The sequence below is a fragment of the Perca fluviatilis genome, chromosome 9 (genome assembly GCF_010015445.1).
Source record: "Perca fluviatilis chromosome 9, GENO_Pfluv_1.0, whole genome shotgun sequence".
Classification (NCBI taxonomy): Eukaryota; Metazoa; Chordata; class Actinopteri; order Perciformes; family Percidae; genus Perca; species Perca fluviatilis.
In genome coordinates, this window is record NC_053120.1 from 26,429,529 (window position 1) to 26,450,080 (window position 20,552).

At 39.2% G+C, this 20,552-nt stretch overlaps 2 protein-coding genes and 1 non-coding gene across 5 annotated transcripts; all 3 read right to left on the bottom strand.

The window, feature by feature from the left end:
• On the bottom strand, positions 1-7,486 carry hmg20b (high mobility group 20B). 3 transcript variants are annotated; one of them, XM_039810489.1, is made up of 9 exons: positions 7,366-7,486; positions 6,875-7,032; positions 5,818-6,018; positions 5,243-5,363; positions 5,069-5,121; positions 3,372-3,438; positions 1,308-1,523; positions 864-996; positions 1-678 (listed from the first exon to the last, which is right to left on the bottom strand). In XM_039810489.1, exons 2-9 carry the CDS (start codon positions 6,953-6,955, stop codon positions 666-668), a joined length of 885 nt encoding a protein of 294 aa, XP_039666423.1. In that variant the 5' UTR covers positions 6,956-7,032; positions 7,366-7,486; the 3' UTR covers positions 1-665. The 3 variants fall into 3 exon arrangements, with proteins under 3 accessions (XP_039666423.1, XP_039666424.1, XP_039666421.1); XM_039810490.1 differs by lacking the exon at positions 7,366-7,486 and adding an exon at positions 7,210-7,359 and having other exon boundaries at positions 5,069-5,118; XM_039810487.1 differs by lacking the exon at positions 7,366-7,486 and adding an exon at positions 7,210-7,359.
• Positions 7,487-11,431: 3,945 nt separating this feature from the next.
• On the bottom strand, positions 11,432-18,706 carry LOC120565100 (elongation factor 2-like). Its single transcript, XM_039810491.1, has 13 exons — positions 18,566-18,706; positions 17,317-17,531; positions 16,823-17,004; positions 16,131-16,342; positions 15,468-15,646; positions 14,834-14,939; positions 14,288-14,540; positions 13,920-14,115; positions 13,438-13,804; positions 13,001-13,354; positions 12,665-12,847; positions 12,339-12,471; positions 11,432-11,783 (listed from the first exon to the last, which is right to left on the bottom strand). The coding sequence occupies exons 1-13, from the start codon at positions 18,566-18,568 to the stop codon at positions 11,590-11,592; spliced, it is 2,577 nt and encodes an 858-aa protein (XP_039666425.1). The 5' UTR covers positions 18,569-18,706; the 3' UTR covers positions 11,432-11,589.
• On the bottom strand, positions 14,628-14,696 carry LOC120566224. Its single transcript, XR_005640358.1, has one exon. It is a non-coding gene; the product is annotated as a small nucleolar RNA SNORD37 (small nucleolar RNA).
• Positions 18,707-20,552: the final 1,846 nt, after the last annotated feature.

Consider the following 20,552-nt stretch of genomic DNA (forward strand, 5'->3'; position numbering starts at 1 on the left):
TTGACCTTTTGTTGGAAACATTTTCAGTATGGTTTAATGAATATTTCAGAAAATACAAATATACTTCACAAATATACAATATTCTGACAAGTGAAACTGCTTGTCCATTCAACAACCTGCCATTATCAATGTAAATTCAAGCATGTAAACCCCAACATTTCATTGTCACCCTTTTCAATTTTATTTGTTTTTCATGCATTATAAAAAAAAAAAAAAAATAAAAAAAACACTACGTACACATTCCCCACCCATTAAATGGCATTTATTGTGAACTATTATTTAGGCTTGTCCTATTCGACAGGTCACGGGCCTGTAGGTAACTGCTGATACTACACTAGGGTTAGGGCCAATCTAATTTAACTTAATTATAGCAGTTCAGAGGATAAAATTACACAATACACTTTAATGAAATTCCTGAACTGTAAACACCGCCACACAGATTTACATTCACAAAAACTCATGTGTATGAATACACATATTAATAAAGAAGAGGCATGTAGACATGGACTGTGTGTGCGGTGTTTTTGACGTGTTTGTACCCTTGCCTTTACTATCCTTGAGAAATCCAAATGCTCTGTTGAAGGGCACTGACTTGACCTGATACCACCAAGCCTGTCCCGTGTCCCTCTGATGCAGGAATGAAAGCGTCTCCAGCTGGAGTCTCCTCATAACTTCTCACTGACAATGAATTAAAGCATGCATATATATATATATATATATATAAAGACATAAATATAACATGTGGCTTTCGAGACTTAAAAGTTAAGACTTGTAAACAAATGACATGGAATATCATGTTAATAATAATGTGGATAATAATGAATGTTTCCTAAAACAATTGGCTCGTTATTGATATTAGTTACCTGTCCACATGAGAAAGGACTTCACACAGCTGGGTGAACAGTGCACGATGCTTGTGAGGGTTTCCCTCCAGCACTCCACTGAGACGACTTAGGTAGGAGTCCAGGTTCCCATGAGATGCTGTCTCACCTGTACCTGTTCAGAAAAGTCACAGATGAATGAAATCCAGACATCCTCTCAATGTGAAATATCATGGAATTTAAGCACTGATATGGCAGTCCAATTCTTTTTAGGAGTATTAATGAATATTCACTGTTGTTGCACTGGTGGTCGCTAAACAATGCTACCATTATCAATGCATACTGTAGGACTAAACAACATAAATCTACCATGAAAACATAACATAATAGCAGGAGATTTATCTAACATCCATCTATCTATATGCTTGAATTTCTCCTCTTACTAGAATTTCTCCTCTTACTAGATACAGCCAACTGATTGCTGACCTGGCAGGGGGACTGATGACAGACTGTTGACCAGTGTGTGTTTAATAGCCAGCAAATGTTGGTGAAGAGCGTGGGTACGCTTCTCGTCCAGCCCCAGTTCAGCCTCCAGGCGCTCTTTAGCATTGTACATGTCCTTAATGTGTCGCTGAAGCACTGCATTCTGCTCCTCAAACTCAATGTTGGCCTTACGAAGCCGTCGCAACTCAGCCTCTCGAGCTGAAACCACAAAGAGAAATAAAACGGGATTTGATGAGAGCACAAGATACAGTGCCTTGCGAAAGTATTCGGCCCCCTTGAACGTTTCGACCTTTTGCCACATTTCAGGCCTCAAACATAAAGATATAAAACTGTAATTTTTTGTGAAGAATCAACAACAAGTGGGTCCCAATTATGAAGTGGAACGAAATTCATTGGCTATTTCAAACTTTTTTAACAAATAAAAAACTGAAAAAGAAGGTGGGGTGCAAAATTATTCAGCCCCTTTACTTTCAGTGCAGCAAACTCTCCCAGAAGTTCAGTGAGGATCTCTGAATGATCCAATGTTGACCTAAATGACTAATGATGATAAATAGAATCCAGCTGTGTGTAATCAAGTCTCCGTATAAATGCACCTGCTCTGTGATAGTCTCAGAGGTCCGTGTAAAGCGCAGAGAGCATCATGAAGAACAAGGAACACACCAGGCAGGTCCGAGATACTGTTGTGGAGAAGTTTAAAGCCGGATTTGGATACAAAAAGATTTCCCAAGCTTTAAACATCCCAAGGAGCACTGTGCAAGCGATAATATTGAAATGGAAGGAGTATCAGACCACTACAAATCTACGAAGACCCGGCCGTCCCTCTAAACTTTCAGCTCATACAATGAGAAGACTGATCAGAGATGCAGCCAAGAGGCCCATGATCACTCTGGATGAACTGCAGAGATCTACAGCTGAGGTGGGAGACTCTGTCCATAGGCGACAATCATCGTGTATACTGCACAAATCTGACCTTTATGGAAGAGTGGCAAGAAGAAAGCCATTTCTTAAAGATATCCATAAAAAGTGTTGTTTAAAGTTTGCCAAAAGCCACCTGGGAGACACACCAAACATGTGGAAGAAGGTGCTGTGGTCAGATGAAACCAAAATCAAACTTTTGGCAACAATGCAAAACGTTATGTTTGGCGTAAAAGCAACACAGCTCATCACCCTGAACACACCATCCCCACTGTCAAACATGGTGGTGGCAGCATCATGGTTTGGGCCTGCTTTTCTTCAGCAGGGACAGGGAAGATGGTTAAAATTGATGGGAAGATGGATGGAGCCAAATACAGGACCATTCTGGAAGAAAACCTGATGGAGTCTGCAAAAGACCTGAGACTGGGACGGAGATTTGTCTTCCAACAAGAAAATGATCCAAAACATAAAGCAAAATCTACAATGGAATGGTTCACAAATAAACATATCCAGGTGTTAGAATGGCCAAGTCAAAGTCCAGACCTGAATCCAATCGAGAATCTGTGGAAAGAACTGAAAACTGCTGTTCACAAACGCTCTCCATCCAACCTCACTGAGCTCGAGCTGTTTTGCAAGGAGGAATGGGCAAAAATGTCAGTCTCGATGTGCAAAACTGATAGAGACATACCCCAAGCGACTTACAGCTGTAATCGCAAGCAAAAGGTGTCGGCTACAAAGTATTAACTTAAGGGGGCTGAATAATTTTGCACGCCCAATATTTCAGTTTTTTATTTGTTTAAAAGGTTTGAAATATCCAATAGATTCCGTTCCACTTCATGATTGTGTCCCACTTGTTGTTGATTCTTCACAAAAAATTACAGTTTTATATCTTTATGTTTGAGGCCTGAAATGTGACAAAAGGTCGAAAAGTTCAAGGGGGCCGAATACTTTTGCAAGGCACTGTAAGTGTCTTAAACGGTATGTTGGATGAAACTTACTTTACACTGTTAAAATATCCTATTAGCTAACAAAGCAATGGCACAATGTGTCTTAGCTTTAGTACCCATGTCATGTTAAGTGGGTTTGTGATATATCAGAATGATCCCTTCCTGTTTTCAGTTTCTCTGTTACCTTTGTTCTGATCGAGGAACTCCTCTGTGAAGATAGGGATGTCGAATCTGCTTGTTAGGTCAGAAGCCTAAAAGGACATAATCAGCAAACGGACAACTTAGCAGTTTGAAACGAACGTGAAAATGGCATTGCAGACTATACAGTAAGAAGATATGTATCATGGGCCCAACGCTAACTTTATTATAACTTATTACTATTAAAAATGTAATAATAACTTTTAACAGCAATTACTTCTTTCACGAGTAAATTGCATACGATACTGCAACATTTGGTATTGATCCGATATACGATATAGTAAATACAGGGCCAGTATCACCGATACTGATACGATATTGATACTTTTTAATAATTAAGGTGGATTCATCATCAAATTGCTAAATGTGAATGAATTTTCATAACCTTTGTTAAATGTTTTTGTGATTTTTCCTTTGGATTATTAAGTTAAAACCCAGGACAGAATTTTCATATGCTTGTATAAAGTTGTTGCGTTACCACTGGATCTTACAGCCTTTTTACAAATTATACAGCTTGCCGTGGTTTCATTTTTGGCCTGAAAATCTAGCCACACAGCGCTCCTCTTCCTCTGCCATTCTTCTGCCATCTCAGTGCTGCCTGTGTGTGTGTGTGTGTGTGTGTGTGTGTGTGTGTGTGTGTGTGTGTGTGTGTGTGTGTGTGTGTGTGTGTGTGGTGTGTGTGTGTTGCTGGCTGCCGCCGGGCCTGGCTGCTTGCTTGCTTGCTTGCTTGTTTGTTTGCCTGGCGCCGCTGAGTCAAGTGACAGTACAACATTAAATGACAAGAGGGGGGAGGAGGAGCAAAGTGTGCCTGCTCTGCGCTGTGGCAGGACTTGACCACTTGAAAGCTAAAACTCAAGTATCGATCTCGTTACACTGGTATTGATCGATATCAATACCGACGTCGGTATCGATATTTGGATCGATCCACCCACCACTAGTGACGAGTGCTAGTTTGTGTCTTTCTGTCTCATTGCTTTAGCGCCAGACTGTTCCGCTGTTGGAATCCTCCACAGTGAAATACAGTCACTCTTTTACACCGTTTAACTGTCAGCATTTTAACCGTGTTTAATCCAGTCACTACTGTAGCTAACGGTAGGCTAACGTTACTGGCTGTGTAACATGTTATTAGTGTTTACTAGCGTGACATGCAGCGATGCTTCTGTTGCCTCTAACGTGGGTTTCGGAGCATCAGAGAACAGCGCAGACATTTAAGTGGCACCATAATGAGGCACCAAAATCCGCGTTGCTATTTCGTCCGGTAGATACCGGGCACCGGTGCCATATTAGCACCGGATTTTAATATGCGCCGTTACCGTGAACAGAAAATTGCATTGCCTCTATCTTTTCACAGCAATTGCACATGTGTGGAAAGCGGTCGTGCACAGCTGAAATGTTGTGTTGCGCACAAATGTAGTGTTTAAAATTTACGGAGACAACCAAATAAAATATTGAGCTCTTTTGAAATAAATTTTCCTGTTTTTATATATATATATATATATATATATATATATATATATATATATATATATATATATATATATATATATATATATATATATTATTGAACAGGTGGTTTCCAAAGGGGGCAACCAGAGACCATGAAACGGTTGCCAATTGACTCAATTTGGTTGCCAAGGGCAACCGGGCAACAGTTACTGTCAAGCCCTGGTATGGTTCATGTACCTTGGATACAGATGACTCTGAACTAGTACTGATGATGACCGATGGAGTGTCTTCTGAAAGAAAACAAATGTATGTGCGTATTACAGCTGACATGGCACAGAGTAATGAAAACAAATGTTGTTTTGTGATGTGGTGTGCATAACATTTCTGACGGAAATACAGCTCAGTTGTCACCTTTCTTGATCCTCTTGTCTTGTATCTTAGCACTGGTGATCTGATAGGCCTCAGTCTGCTGATATTCCTTCAGTTCCAGAGCATACTGCATCTTCTCCCGTTCCGCCTCGTCCAGGTAGCGCTGTCAATGCACAAATAATGTCGTGCTGCTTTACTTAGGGAAAAATTCAATCTTGCAAATGGACAGGCGCTTGATTATTTGAAAACTTTTTTTTTAAAGCATGCTTCTTGGAAATTGATCATGAAGTACATTTTATCATAAAAATGTTTGCTAGCATGTGCATTTCACAACCAGTGGGCTGAAAAACACAGCAGATGAGAAATATCTTTAAAAAATAAAATCAAACAACATATTTATCAAAGTAAACAAGACAGATGATGCTCCTCAAATACAGTGATAACACATGCAGTGTTATTCTTGACTGGGGTTTGTGTGTGCAATTGTGAATACCAGCCCAATTTGCCCAGTAATAAAGCATCAACAAATACCCAGTACTCACAGTAATGTGTTGCACTGAATATACTATGTTAAACTATACATGTAACATTAATACTTGCAAAACTTGAATAACTACCTGTTTGTCATTCGGGGCTAATCGTGTCCATTCTGATCCAAGTCTCTTGGTGATTTCAGGGAAAGGTAAGTCAGGGTATCTGGCCCGCATATGTTCTCGGCGTTCATTCAGGAAGCGGACATATCCCGTTACTGGTGCCTTGGGACCGTTTGGTAGCACCTTCTTTCTTTTCTTTCCCTTCGGCCAGCCTCTCTTCTTTGGCTGCAGAGAGGGGAACACCACTTCCATGAAGGCAGGGGCTGCTCACTCATCGATGCTACGCCTTCTTGATCAATAGACAACTACCAAAACTAGACAACTACCAACACTAGCCTACACACTAGGGTGGCAACTAACAATTATTTTTGTTCATTATTATGCAGATTCTTTTCTTCTTCTACTAAACGTTTGGTCAGTAAAATGTCAACAAATAGGCAACAGATTGATTGTTTTGTCTAACCAAAGGGTCTAAAACCCAAAGCTATTTAATTTTCCATCACAGAAATTCAAAAATGACTAATGATTATTATACTCTAACCCTCTACTGCGCACACTCTATTACAACAACCATATACTTATACAGTTAGGCATTCGTTCAAACTGCTTCAGAGACAATGTCATTTTTAATTTATGTTCATTATGGAGGTTCTAGTTAGTGGTGCTGTTGAATTGTATTACATTTCTGTTTTATATACTGACACAGTCGGTCCTTGTTTTTTATGTTTCTACTATTCTGCTTAACTGTTAACAGGACATAGTCATAAAGAAGCATGGAGTGTGCTCAGCCAACCTAGTCTGTAAAAAATGAAATACATTTCTCAAAATGTGTCCAGACTTTTACGTAAAAGAAGGTCGGAATTATTGCTGGGTTGTTGTTGCTGGGTTGTTGTATTGGTGGGATTTATTTTTAGCTACCTAACAAAATGGGAAGTGAGTGTAAAGAGTTTAACTCCATAACCAACATGGGCATTTCAATATTTGGTTGCAAACCTTGCAAGCCTTGTTCCTTAAACTAAGGAGTGAAAATTAAAGTAATTTACAAAGGTTGTTGATCGTGGTCAGATGTAACAGTACCCACCTCCTCTTGTGGTTGATCTGCTGAATGGGATGGTTTGGAGAGCTGCGATGCATCACTCTGCTCTTGTTTAATCCCTCCCATGATCTCCGTGCAATGGACTAGCTATGTACTTGTGAAAATGGGTATTAATCCGTTAGGGTTATGTCGTTGGAAGAAGTCTGTGCAGAATAACATGGGAGAAGATGTAAAAAAAGAAAGAAAAAAAGATGCGAACAACAGTACATTTCAGCATTATTTTCCTCGCAGGGATGCCACTTCTTAAGCTAACCTGACCGCTAGCAGTTCAATGCGGCTAGCTAACGTAACTGTTCACACAGACACACATCAACACTCACCCACACAACGGACAATATCCAGTTAAAAAGGTAATCCAAACTGCTACTCTTCACAAAGAAATGTTGTATTATGCATACAATAATGTTTAGTCACTCCGGACGACGGTAGTTTTATAGAATTATTTCTACTTTTTTGGATAAACGTCTTCAACTCACCCGATAATGAGTCCCTCGGCCAAACAGGAAGAGAACCCTGCTTGCCATCTGATTGGACGGCACGGAGAGTCACGATTGGTTGGCTGGATATTCCCTTAACCCCCCTAAAGGGACTGTAGTAGAGTAGAACAAGTACCTCAATTAAATATTGAAGTACAGTACTTGAGTAAATGTTAAGACGTTACTTTTACTATTGACCGTCCCTACTGATTTAAAACTATTTATGGAATCCCTGAAACGAATGAAAATCTAGAAAGCACAAAACGGCATCTGTGTACTCAAAAAAATAAAAGGCATATTGATTTTCTTTTTGTTTATATTTTTACCGGAAGTGGTCATTTCAGAATCAGAATCAGGTTTATTGCCATAAGTTACGGTACACTTACAATGAATTTGCCTTGGTGGTTGATGCATACATAAATAAACAAACATATTTAACATGAATATGAAATAAACTATAAAAACAGAAACAAATACAAAATTTACGTTTAACATAGGAAAAGCAGGGATGAATGGATTGAGTGCACAATGTGCAAAAAAAAAAAAAATAGGTGTATAGTCCAGAATGGAAGTTAATGCAAAGTGTAGTGACTAAGTGGGGGAAAGAAACTTTTTTTTTTAGGTCGTGAGGTTTTAGTCCTGATGGACTGTAACCTCCTGCCACAGGGGAGAGGTTCAAACATTTGCTATTATGTCTGTTTTGACGCAGTGGAGTTGATAGTTGTGGACACTATTTTGTTGTTCCATTGGGATTTTTGAAGGCACTATATAGTGAATGACTGTATATAGTGAATTCAGACAATGAAATATATAATGTCTACTGTTAGTATTACTTGTAATTAATTGCACAATATATTGTATTATACTATACCTGCACTGCTCATTATGTTACCGTGTTTATACGGCCCATACTGTATCTATGTTTATTTATACACATTGTTAATACTGCTCCTGTAGGCTATATATATGTAGTGAATTATTACCCCTTACTCTTTATTCCATATTCTATGTTATTGTGTACATTACTCTGTACTTTTCTGCTTTTTGCACTTCTGGTTAGATACTTAACTGCATTTCATTGTCTCAGAACACGAAGACAATGAAGCTGATAAATATGAGTGATTTTGTAGAGAGCCTCTGAAATGATAACAATTGATGTGTATAAATGACTGGTTGTTCTCTACTTTTCTCTCCAAGCAGGTCCTAATATTAATATGCATGGACAGATATTGTATAAGTCTACAAATCCATGACCACAAAAGTCTCACCCACTGATTCCAAAAAAAAATAATTATGCAACAAAATTTGTCCGACCAAGAAAATTAAAAGATGCTCAAATGAAAGCAGCTGGAATAATTTCTTATTTTTGCTCAAATAAAATAAACATAATCTAATCATTCTGTTAATCTACTAGTAACCTACTAATTGTAGGCCTCTGATCAATCACCTGGAAGCCTGCATCTTTAAAGGACCACAATGTAAATAATGGAGTTTGTTTTATCCTTGACATGTTTGTTGTGGCATGTAATTTGATTTTTGTGTAATGTTAGACATTAAAAAATAAATACAAATAAGAGTGGATTAAACGCAACAAAACATCACCACATACAAGTGATGAAAATTATCTGCAAATAATGCACATCCCTTGGCAAATCAGAGCAAATCCTGTGGCCGTGGTATAAAACATTGTCAGGGACCAAGCAGTAAAGAAATGAGAAAAAACAGGAGTTTGTTGAAAAAGTGGGTATTTACCCAAAAAATGCATAAACCAACATAAACCAGAACTTAATATCTATGCCTATATAAGAGGTCAACACAATATAACTTAAACCAAAAATAGCAATAACAAAACAAGATATTAACTCAACCAACATACCTTCCTGAACGAGACAAAAAAGGGGACATATATATATATATATGTATATATATATATACATATATATATATGTTTTTTTGTTTGTTTTTGTTTTTTTTGGGGGTATTTTGGGGTTTATTTGTATTAGTTGCAATTATGTCCATTTTGGTTTCCCCCCTGTGTGTTATTTGGTTTGGCCAAGTCAGTAAACCTAAATCCCCCCTCCAGCATGGTATCTGATGGTACGGCCCAATTGGCAGGCCATATTACAGTCCTTCACCCTCGGGCACGCCTTTTCTGCACCGGGAAGGACCTCACCACCGGCATGATAACAAAGACAGAAAATAATGATTAATATAACAGAAAACCTTACAATGTATATTCTGGAAGGGTGGGTGGAGGGAAGTGGATTCTACTTGTTGTATTACTGTCTTTGAATTGTATCATGCCCTTCTCTTTTGAAAATAAAAAATAATTGATCACAAAAAATAAAACCTTACAATGTAGAAACACGTGCATCCCATTTAAACCATGTAAAGCTAAAGGAAATAAACGTGGATTATGAATTAACCAAACAGTGTAATGTGTTTGTTATGGTGCCTGAATTGTTTGAGGTGTGGCTGACTGCAAAATAAATTAATATGTGTACTAAAAAGCATGGGGTGAGATTGTGTACCATATTACCATTGCTGGCTGTCTTTAACCTGTGTGGCTTAGGCCATCACACAAACATTTGTTGAAAATGGATTGAGCACAATTCGACTTGCTTCACTACAGCTGTAGTTTCTGCACTGAAGAGGACTTCGTCTTCTACACACCGTTTACATCCTGAAGAATATTTTGTGTGCTTAATGGTAGAATGTCTGTTACTTATTCATTGAAATGAGACGCTGAGGAAGTTGGTTTGAGAATGAGTTTTTGGCTGGGGTTTGCACACCCACACAGAGATGCCAACTACTTTTGATGGAAAGTAGCTAAAGCCTGCTCTAAAAGTGATGTCATGCGATAATGAATATATCCGTGACGTCATCACGTCGTACGTGCACCATCTAGTGTCAGTTCTACACGTTTGCTTCTCCTCTGTGTCCACCTTCTTATATACTGTCTATGGTGTCCACATACAGTATTTTAATACAACCGAATTCGCAATAAAGCTGTTTTCATTCACACGTTTGTTTGTCAGACAATAACACAAGTAGGAAATAGTGAGTGAAATGTGGCCCATTCACACGTTAACCAGTAGTATTTTCAAGCTGCTGCTATGCTGAAATAATTGTATAACCACGACGCCTGACAAAATCACGAAACCTAAGTTGAGACAACAGCTGTGCTGCAGGCTGTATTTACTTGTAAAATGTTCACAATGATTAAGGTAAGAAGCTATAAAAAGGTCTTATTTTACTTACACTTTTGACTGTTATGGCATGATTTTGGCCAAGGGTGGAAGTTTCTCCAATTGTGAAAGTTCAATCTCAGTTCCTATACAAGTCAAAAATACTCAAAATAAGGACAAAAATGTAACCACATTTTTGATCTTACAGCCATAACAGCATTAAATCATTTTTATTTCAAGCTTACAATTAGTAGTTTAATATTTTCACTGTAATTTGTGTGGTGGGTGTATGCATTTCCATAGGGACTTGTGTGCCTACATGCAAGTTTGTGATTGCATAACCAAAAGAACTGAAAGCAAGAGCTTCAGAGATAAAAAGGGTGCTTTTACAGTATGAAAACATACCTTCTATTAAGTCAGAAGAGCCCTACCATTTATCACAGAGCCATTTTCTCATGTTTGCACTATGTGGACAATACATTTCCTGGTTTCCAGTAAGCACATTACTGCAGTATTATGGAGCACTGCAGCAAATGTAACTAAAATAACCTGTTGATGTGGAGAAGTTGTGGAGCATGAGATGAAATACTGTAACACAGGTAACAATTTGGAAATTGAATATTTGGTAGTGGTGTGGGTTCAATGATTTAACTGAATATTTGGCAGTTCTTTCAGCTGGACAGTTTTGTTCCGACACTGGTTATAAGTGAGACAAGGGTTTGCTCTGAAATGTTGCCTCATATAGCCAATTTACATAAAACTTATATTGAACCCCAAAACCCTCTCTCAAAAATTGTAACCACCATAGACTTTCCCCCACTGCTGCTTAAATTAAGTTTAATAGCAAGATAATCTAAAATCAAAAACAGCTATAACCATGAGTTTTTATGTCATTTTATTGTTTACAATTTTTGTAGTTTATTAATTATGGTCAATCCTTTTGGCAAACATTAAGCTCACTGTGTTCTGTACATTTCCACAATGTAGACTTCAATTTGTTGGGAAGGGAGGAATGAGGCAAGTGGGGTCAAGGCGATTACAATTTGTCCAGGTAGTTCTCCAGTTCTGGGACACCTTCCTTAAGACCCTTGCGTTTGCGTGTCTCCGTGACAACAATACCAGGCTTGGTTGCGGGGTCTAATGGGTCTCCTGGGAGGATCTGCCAATGGTCGAACACACACTGTGGGAAGGCCTGGCCACCAGTGTGGGAACGAAGGTCAGCTGTGAAACCTGGGAATAGACAGAGCAGACTATGCTTTAATACGTTCCTGCCAAACCTCCATTACATTATCACTAAAAGGGTTGCAAGGAGTAATAATGCAGCAGTCAAATGCAGGCGTGAACATATTTTTACCCTCTGGTCAATAGCTCAGGGCTTTCAATTTCACATGGTAGCTATAAACTACCTACTATACATCTGTATGGCACTAAAGATTATGTTAACATGAATGTAAAGCATGTGCATGATTGGCCCTACATATATTTAATATAAAAAAATTAAAAATAGGCTACCGTAAACCCATTCCTCTACTGCAATTACCTAATTTCATCCCCTTAAAATCTAACTGAGAATTGACACCGCAACGAAGCACAAAAACTAAACAGGCCATGTTGACAGGATTTCTGCTGAGAGCTTATAAAGTCTGATAACATCTGCCTTTACTAAGGAGAGAGTACTGTACATGTGCCTTCCTAAGACTAAATATAAAATGGTGTAAAAACACAGGCTTGAGAAGTAATGTTACACCTTCTCTGCTCACCAGCCCTTGTTAAAAGAGGACTTACCAAATGACTCCATAACAGGCAAGTAGGCCTTGGTAACACGCATGGGTGTTCCCATGACGGCGACCTCCTCAAACACGTGACCGCGCCTCCTGTTTAACACACCGTAGATTCCACCCATTGCAACCTCAGGACACTGCAAAGTAGACAGGAGATTTTTAGTCGTACAAACAAAACCCACCATTTGTGAAATGACAAGACAAGTGAACTACGGAAAACAACAATTCTGGTAAATACTTGTCAATGTGTGACAAGTAAAACCTTTGTAACTTTACCTAGATAAATCTGGTAACTAGAAGAAACAAATTACAGTCTACATCGACCCTTACCTGGATCTCCACAAGGTAGACAGGCTCCATCATTCTGGGCTGGGCAGTGAGCTCGCATGCGTACAGAGCTCTGCGAGCTGTGGGAATAATTTGACCACCACCACGGTGAATAGCATCTGTATGCAGGGTCACATCATGGACGTTGAAGCGAATGGCACGCATGTTCTCTTCACAGAGGACACCCTAAAGACAACATTGAGACACAAATTAAAGTTTAAAAAAAAGTAGACCCATAAAAAGTACACAATTACTTTAACAGATAAGCCAACAGCAGATTCTATCCAAACTTAACTAAGTGCAATAAAAAGTGAATTCTTGCCCACTTGGCCCCCGTACCTCCTTGACTGCCCACTGGAAGCCAGCCACGACGCTATCCTTGATCTCATTAAGGTACTGCACTCCCTTGGTAACATCCATCAAAAGGTTGGGGCCAGTTCCATCAGGTCCGAAGCACCAGATCTTCCTGGACTCACCGACATCCCATTCATACTTCTCATTGAGGTAGCGGGCACGTGCCTTCATCTCCTGACGAGGAGCAACATCACCCTTCTCAATGTCCTCTGCCAGGCCATCTGGGAAGGGGCAGGCCTTCATGAACAGACGGTTGTGCTTGTTGGGAGACTTTGACAGACACATAACACTTGATTCTGCACTGACTGTCTCCCTGTAGGACACGACTGGATCAGATTTCTAAAAAGAGAAATGAAAAGTTTCAATGCAGGAATTTCACCTCTAGGGACATCAAAATCTTTCACCATTTGTTTTTTTATTACCTTGAGTGGAACACAAGCATGATCCTCCTCCAGATCCTTCAGACAAATCTCCAGATGTAGCTCTCCAGCTCCAGCAACGATATGCTCTCCAGACTCTTCAATGATGCACTGCACCATAGGATCGGACTTGGACAGACGCTTCAAACCCTCCACCAACTTGGGCAAGTCGGCAGGGTTTTTGACCTCCACAGCAACTCTCACCACAGGACTGACACTGAACTTCATCACTTTCATGTTGTGTGCCTGCTCAAAGGTGGTGATGGTTCCAGTCTTGACAAGGAACTGATCGACTCCAACCAGACCCACGATGTTACCACATGGTACATCTTCAATGGGCTCAACATAACGACCCATCATCAAAATGGTCCTGGCAGAGAGCAATGAAACAAAACGTATCAGATATTAGTCACATCTAAATTTACTTCACATAACTTGTATCAATAAATAGCAACTAACTGATCAACAGACGTTGAAAAACCAACCTCTGAATCGGCTTCAAGTAAAGGTCGTCCTTCTTTCCAGGGACATAGTTTGGTCCCATAATACGTACTTTCAGGCCAGTGGAGACAGACCCAGAGAACACACGACCAAATGCATAGAAGCGACCCTTGTCATTGGTGGGGACCATTTTTGAGATGTACACCATCAAAGGAGCCTTGGAGTCACAGTTCTTGATACCTAGTTTAAAATAAAAAAGAAAATTGGCCGACAATCAGTTCCAAGTACTACAAACTGAAGCCACATCTGGCTTACTGCCCAGGTCTTAGACATTAGCAACTACTGAAATTATGCATGTATGGTAACATTTTATTCCTGTGTATGAGCAAAATTAAAATAAGCAGCATCATACCCATTGCAGCCTCATCATCTCCAGGTCCTTCATAGAGCAGTTCGCAACGGTACCTCTGGGCAGTGACAGGGGAAGGCAGGTGGATGGTGATCATTTGCAGAAGGGCTTCTCCAGCAGGCAGCCAGCGGCGCATCACAGCCTTCAGGAGAGGCTTACCCTCCTTTTCCTTGTCCTCTGTATCCAACTTGATTTCCAGCTTCTGGATCAGTTTTGCAGTTTCCTCCTTCTTGAAGTTCATGATGGCATCAAACACCTAAAAAGGAAATTAATTTGAATTAGTAGACTGCAATTTAACATGAACAAGCCAAGAACGTTAAGCAAACTACTATTTATGTGCCTTGCTCAGAGTAAAGGTTATCATCACTGGTTACTCAGGTCAAAGTGAAGAATTTTTAAAATCATCATCTGCAGGCACACAGTAACTCATTTATTTTGCTCAAAGTTTACAGATATGGAATTATCTGATTACAACATGTACTCATTTGAACAACACCTTGTTTTGTAACTGCACCACAACAGAATTTAAATAAATCAAAGTCATGTTACCTTGAAGATTGGATCCAGGATAAGAGCAACAAAGGTGCGGGGTAATTTGTTGCCATCAGGCCCATTAGGAGTCTTTAAGAACTTTCCAGTGGACGCATCGAAGTACCTAAAGTGTAGAGATTTATGGTTTGTATGTACCTCAGCTTTAGGGTTCACAGTTTGGCATGTTTTCAGGACAACAGAACACAAATGTGCAGAAAATAACATTTTTCTCATCAATTATAAACAATAATAAGGCAATAAGGCTTATTAGCAACACTTTATTAAAGCAAACAAATTGTGACAAAATGTCAGTAAGAAAAAACACATCAGTAATGCTCCATCATAAGACCTAACCAGGAAAGCTTATAGATTGCACTGGCCTAGACCAGTGGAGGCACAAACAGTTGCAGACATAAAAACAAACTTCTTAAAATAAAAAATTAAAGAATGGAGATTAAAAAAAAAAGCATTCAGCATTCAAAACTTCTACAGTAGTAGTACATGTCTACAGTTGTAGACAAACAGACTATTGACGTGTTTGAGTCACAGGGCGTACTGAACCAATCTTCCATACCTAACGTCCTGTATGAAACAGTTTGGCACAAGAGACTACCACTAAAGCCCTAGTAATCAAGCTGCATTAGAGACTCACCTATCACCCCACAGCTTCTTCATCATGTCTTCCACCTTCTTGCAGTGCTCAGCTGGTGTCATTTGGGTGTTGCCCTTGGCAGCAAACTTGGCTGCGTACATCTCAGCAAACTGCTTCAGTGTGAAAGCCCAGCCATGGAGTCCAGAGCCAAAGCCAACGGTACCAATAGTTGGGTCGACCTTAGAGAGTTAACACCACATCAGGACATTAGTACTTTAAGAGATTTCTACGTTTTATTTAGCCATTCTGATTTTATTTTGGACACAAGACTAAAGAGACAAAAATATTCCTGTTGAGTCTGTTTAGGAGCTGGATCCTCTAAATTATTTAACAGTCAACTGACATTTACTGCCCCAGAGAAAAGCCAAACCACAAGTGTGAAGATTGATTAACTGAACCAGTTGCACCACCTGTATTTTTAACTACTCCACCTTTTAAGTTTCAAAACCTCCAAGTCACAGGAATAGGATTTTTGTTTGAGAAAATGATGGCTGTTTGTTATTTCAGAGTGGTACAGTCCATGAATTTGGAAATTAGTGGTTAATTGATCATGACTTTAGTTTGAAAACGCACTGGACAGAAGTTTACACCATTGATCACAGTATTCTACACAACATGCCAGTGTGCTGCATTTAAGATGAAAAGGTTAAGACAGCAACTCACCTGGAGGTTGCCCATAGGTCCATGTTCATCTTCTCCATAAGTGGAGATTATGACATTGACTGACTCAACAATACGCTGGAAAGTCTGGTAAAGGTCTTCAGCTTCAAGTTGCAACTCCAGCAAGGCACGGTCCATCTTGTTCATCATCAGGACTGGCTTGATACGCTCACAAATGGCCTGACGGAGCACTGTCTCAGTTTGTACACAAACACCTGGCAGGGATACACAAGAGACGACTCAACTTGATTGGTTTTCCTGTAGGTTGAGTCTTTTCACATAAGCAGCACAATTGTCATAGTATGAGATACACTGCCAACTATTTACATAGAAAATCAGCACTTCAGAAGTTTGAGACACATACACTTTTCAATGTTAAGGAAACTTCTTGTAAGAAAACGTGTGCACTTGGGATCCCTGTCAAGAAGATGAATTATTCGCAAGCTGCCCGTGGGCCAAGATGAGCACATTTTGTAGTTGTCAACATTAACCTACTTTTACATAATTGTGACTGATGAAATTTTATGATATTGCATTGTGACTGGCAATGCAAATGTTAGTTTCATTTTATTTGCACTGGTGTCCATCTGTGGGTTATTTTGCTGATTTACTAAAAAAAATTGCCCAAGTGAAAAATTGAGAATCCAGTTGGAGCGTGCACACTGGCTATGAGGATTGTTCAACCTTGTCCTTACCAGACACACAGTCCACTACAACCAGGGCTCCATCAGTGACACGGAGAGCAGCAGTCACTTCAGAGGAGAAGTCAACGTGTCCTGGTGAGTCAATCAGGTTGATCAAGAAGCCAGAGCCATCCTTGGCCTGCTTAATGAACTCCAAGTCATTTTCGGCCAGCTCGTAGAATAGGGAAATGGCGCTGCAAGTCAGGACAACTTGTTAAGATGTTATGTCACAATTCAAGTGTCACTAAATGTATTGATTCATAAATATTTTCCAGCCACCTCATGGTTCCTCCCAAATCCAGCAATGCTGTTCAAGCACATATTGATCTGCACAGACCAATCTGTGCAGATCAAAGTGCTTATTTCTTTACAACACAATTCTCAGCAAAATGCATTTTGAGTGGTTGAAAGGATTGCTACGACGAGGCCGCCAAGGAAGGATACACCTACTTATAATGCAAAAACAGCAATGAGGCAGTGTAAGAGTGGAAATAAAGGATACTTACGTTGACTTGATGGTGATGCAACGTTCCTGCTCATCTTTGCGTGTGTCAGTGAAACGGGTCTCTCCGGCACGAGCTGAGGCGATGATGCCAGCCTTTGACACAAGCGAGTCGGTCAGGGTTGACTTTCCATGGTCAACGTGCGCAATCACAGACATGTTACGGATGTTGGCCTTCTTGTCCATGATGGCACGGATTTGGTCGACGGTAAAGTTCACCTGAGGGTGCAAAATCAGATTAGGACCTTCACCCCCCAAAAATTTTAAACACAAGTGTATACATGGGTCAGAGAGAAACATTCAATTGCTCCGTTTAGGTCTGGCACATATTGCAGAATTGGCAACAAAGTTGACTTGGCAAGAACGTGGCTTAAAATGCACTGGCTAACGTTACCTGCACTCACAGCATATTGAAATTTGTTGCTGACGTTAGTTGCTCTGCATCGTTTCCAACCAGGGCGTTATCCGCCATAATCACAGCTATGACGTTGCGGTTCTCCATTTAGACCTTCTATTTTAAACAATCCCATGTCGGTGCTCATCAATAGCCAATGTAAAACAATTATATATTGACTAAATTGAAAATAACTCATGAGTCGTTGGTAGAAAGATTCAACCAAGCAACACAGGCATAATATGTCGGCACGAATAGGCCACGTGTACAGACATTGACACTCTGCTAAATGCTAACATTAGCATGACAGCTAAAGCAGCTAGAAGGCTGGGCCGGCCAACGCGAAATGCCGGCTTATTATTGCCCCAACCTGTTACAACTGCAAAACAAGGCGATAACCCCTCCACAGACAACATGTTTAAAACTAGACGGTAGCGTTCAGCTACCATTCTTTTAAATGGTTATTGGCTGCATTTTCCGGTGTGAAGAGCAAAGAGCCGCCGCTGTTAACGTTAGCCAACGCAACACCATAGCGTCACTTAATGTTAGCCATTTCAACCTTTACAAAATGTCGACTGGCACAAAACATATGAATGCTTTAGCTAACTTAAATGGCAAAAAGCAAACAGATCAGTAAACAATTCAGAACGGGGTTTTTTCTAGAGTCTCAGTAACTCCGTAGGGTTAGCGGTACCGGTGACAGAATGGCTGCCATTTTGATCAAAGCACAATCCACAGAATTTACATGCAAGTACGTATATCATTCGTAAAATGTCCATAAGAATATTAATATTAACGTTGAGGACACCTTGGGTGCCTGATGGTTCATTAATAACTCTAAAAAATATTACAAACTTACCATTTTGACGGATGGTTTTGGATCCGCTTACTGGCGAAAAGACACAGGAAATTTTACGCTGCCCACCTCACGAGGTCATAGGCAGGGAAGAGACCGCTGACGTCAGAAAACAGGCATTTATACGACGTGCGTAAAAGGCCTGTGCGTCTTCACGTCCTATTATTACGCTAAAGACCATGTGACACGCTGCTGCTGGCCTGCACTGCACTGCAGTTTATATGTCAATGACTGCAGTACAGCCCAGTCCACAAACGCAAGTTTACTTGACAAAGTCAAATGAGCTTCATCATCATTCATTGAAGTAATTGATGAAGACCAGGCTAATTATGAATTCTGCAAATAATTTAAGAAATTCCTCACTAATAATGTCTGAAATACCTAACTTAAAATGTGTTGTTTATTAATTGTAGGCTACATCTAAAATATAATTAACAGATTAAGAACAGCTTTTATAATATGATACATTTACCATTTGCTCTACTATGGAAGAGAGTGAATGGCCTACAGCAGCCAACCTAAATTCTTCCCAAATTACAACAGATTGTGATTAGTTTCAGACAGGGACTAAGTCTCCTTTGAGTCTGAGGCTATTACCATAATTTATAATGCAAGAATTCAATAAATTGTCTGATTTCAATTTGCACAGCAGTTGATGTAATGATCTTACCTCTTTTATTATAATTCAAGTAGTATGTTAGAAATGAAATACGTGACACAAATGTTTGACCTAATCATTAAAAATAAAAATAAAACAAATGAAAAATAACTTAGCCCTGAAATTCCACATATTTGTCATGGAAAATAAATGTATATCAGCAAAGAAAAGACCAGTAATGTATGCTTCACATTGTGGCATTCTTCACATCCTACAGTATCATATCCACATTGTTTGTACATTGGGGCATCTCTTTATGTGATATTCCTTTTCAACCACTTATCAATACACCTTGTTGTCAAGCATTGATTATTTACATACTCTTTACTTTGTATTGTCCTATTTCCCCCCCCAAATATCACTAAACCTAATCATAAATGAGTTTTAATTTAGTTAACTTAGTGAGTGGCATCACCACAGAGACCTTTCAAGCCTCATTTTTAATTACCCTCGTCATCACCTATAAAGAGAATAATAAAGCTGTGTGATAAAATGGCGAAAACAAATATCTTAAATTAGTCTAGATTTTTTTAAATGAAAAATAAATACATAAATAAAAGACAAGGAAGAACCATGACATGACAGTTAGCCATAGAAAATAATGCAAAATCTATCTTTTTAACAATTTGTCAGATCATCAGGTGTTGGTGGCCCACTGCAAGTCCCACTGTCCAGTTTAAAACCTAGATCATTTTGACTTATTATAAAATCTGTTTTCTCAATTTATTGACAGTAATCAAGTCTCAGAGCTAAATGTGTAAAATTGGTAAATGTTACATTTTAAGTTGAGTGATTCTGATCTGCACAGCAATAATGCCACACACAGAACTCTTTGAATTATTAAAGGAAAGCCAGAATGTACTGTACTTAAGTACATTTTTAAAGTACATGTAGGCCTACTTTAAGTGAGTATTTCTGTTATTATACTCCACTACATATGAGAGGCAAATAATGTACTTTAGTTAGTAGTTACCTTTCAGATTCATATTAGCACAAAATATAATCAACACATTAATCCTGATGCATTTTCATAGATTAAACTACCAATAGTATATAAAGTAACACAAATTGGCCCCACCTTTACCAGCTGCAACATTAAACTGATGCCTACACATGAATGCATCAATCATTTTAATCCAATAATATGTGTATTATTATGATTATTAGAATACGTCATTCTGCATAATGAGTAGCCTACTTAGTGTTACTTTTGGTACTTCAATAAGTATATTTTGATTCTAATACTTCTTTAATTAAGTAAAAGTTCTGAATATTGCTTCAACCCCTTCAGAATGTTGACATTTTATGGCAGCATTTAAAGATTAAAAAATC

What these genes read in the sequence shown, in the direction of transcription:
- hmg20b (XM_039810489.1), bottom strand. Translation starts at nt 6,955, where the DNA reads ATGGGAGGGATTAAACAAGAGCAGAGTGATGCATCGCAGCTCTCCAAA. An exon ending in CAGATCAACCACAAGAGGAG is followed by an intron (nt 6,019 to 6,874) that starts GTGGGTACTGTT and finishes CCCTCTCTGCAG; the next exon opens with CCAAAGAAGAGAGGCTGGCC. An exon ending in GTCATCAGTCCCCCTGCCAG is followed by an intron (nt 997 to 1,307) that starts GTCAGCAATCAG and finishes TTTTCTGAACAG; the next exon opens with GTACAGGTGAGACAGCATCT.
- LOC120565100 (XM_039810491.1), bottom strand. An exon ending in TGCATCACCATCAAGTCAAC is followed by an intron (nt 17,005 to 17,316) that starts GTAAGTATCCTT and finishes CCTGACTTGCAG; the next exon opens with CGCCATTTCCCTATTCTACG. An exon ending in ATGCTTGTGTTCCACTCAAG is followed by an intron (nt 13,355 to 13,437) that starts GTAATAAAAAAA and finishes TTCTCTTTTTAG; the next exon opens with AAATCTGATCCAGTCGTGTC.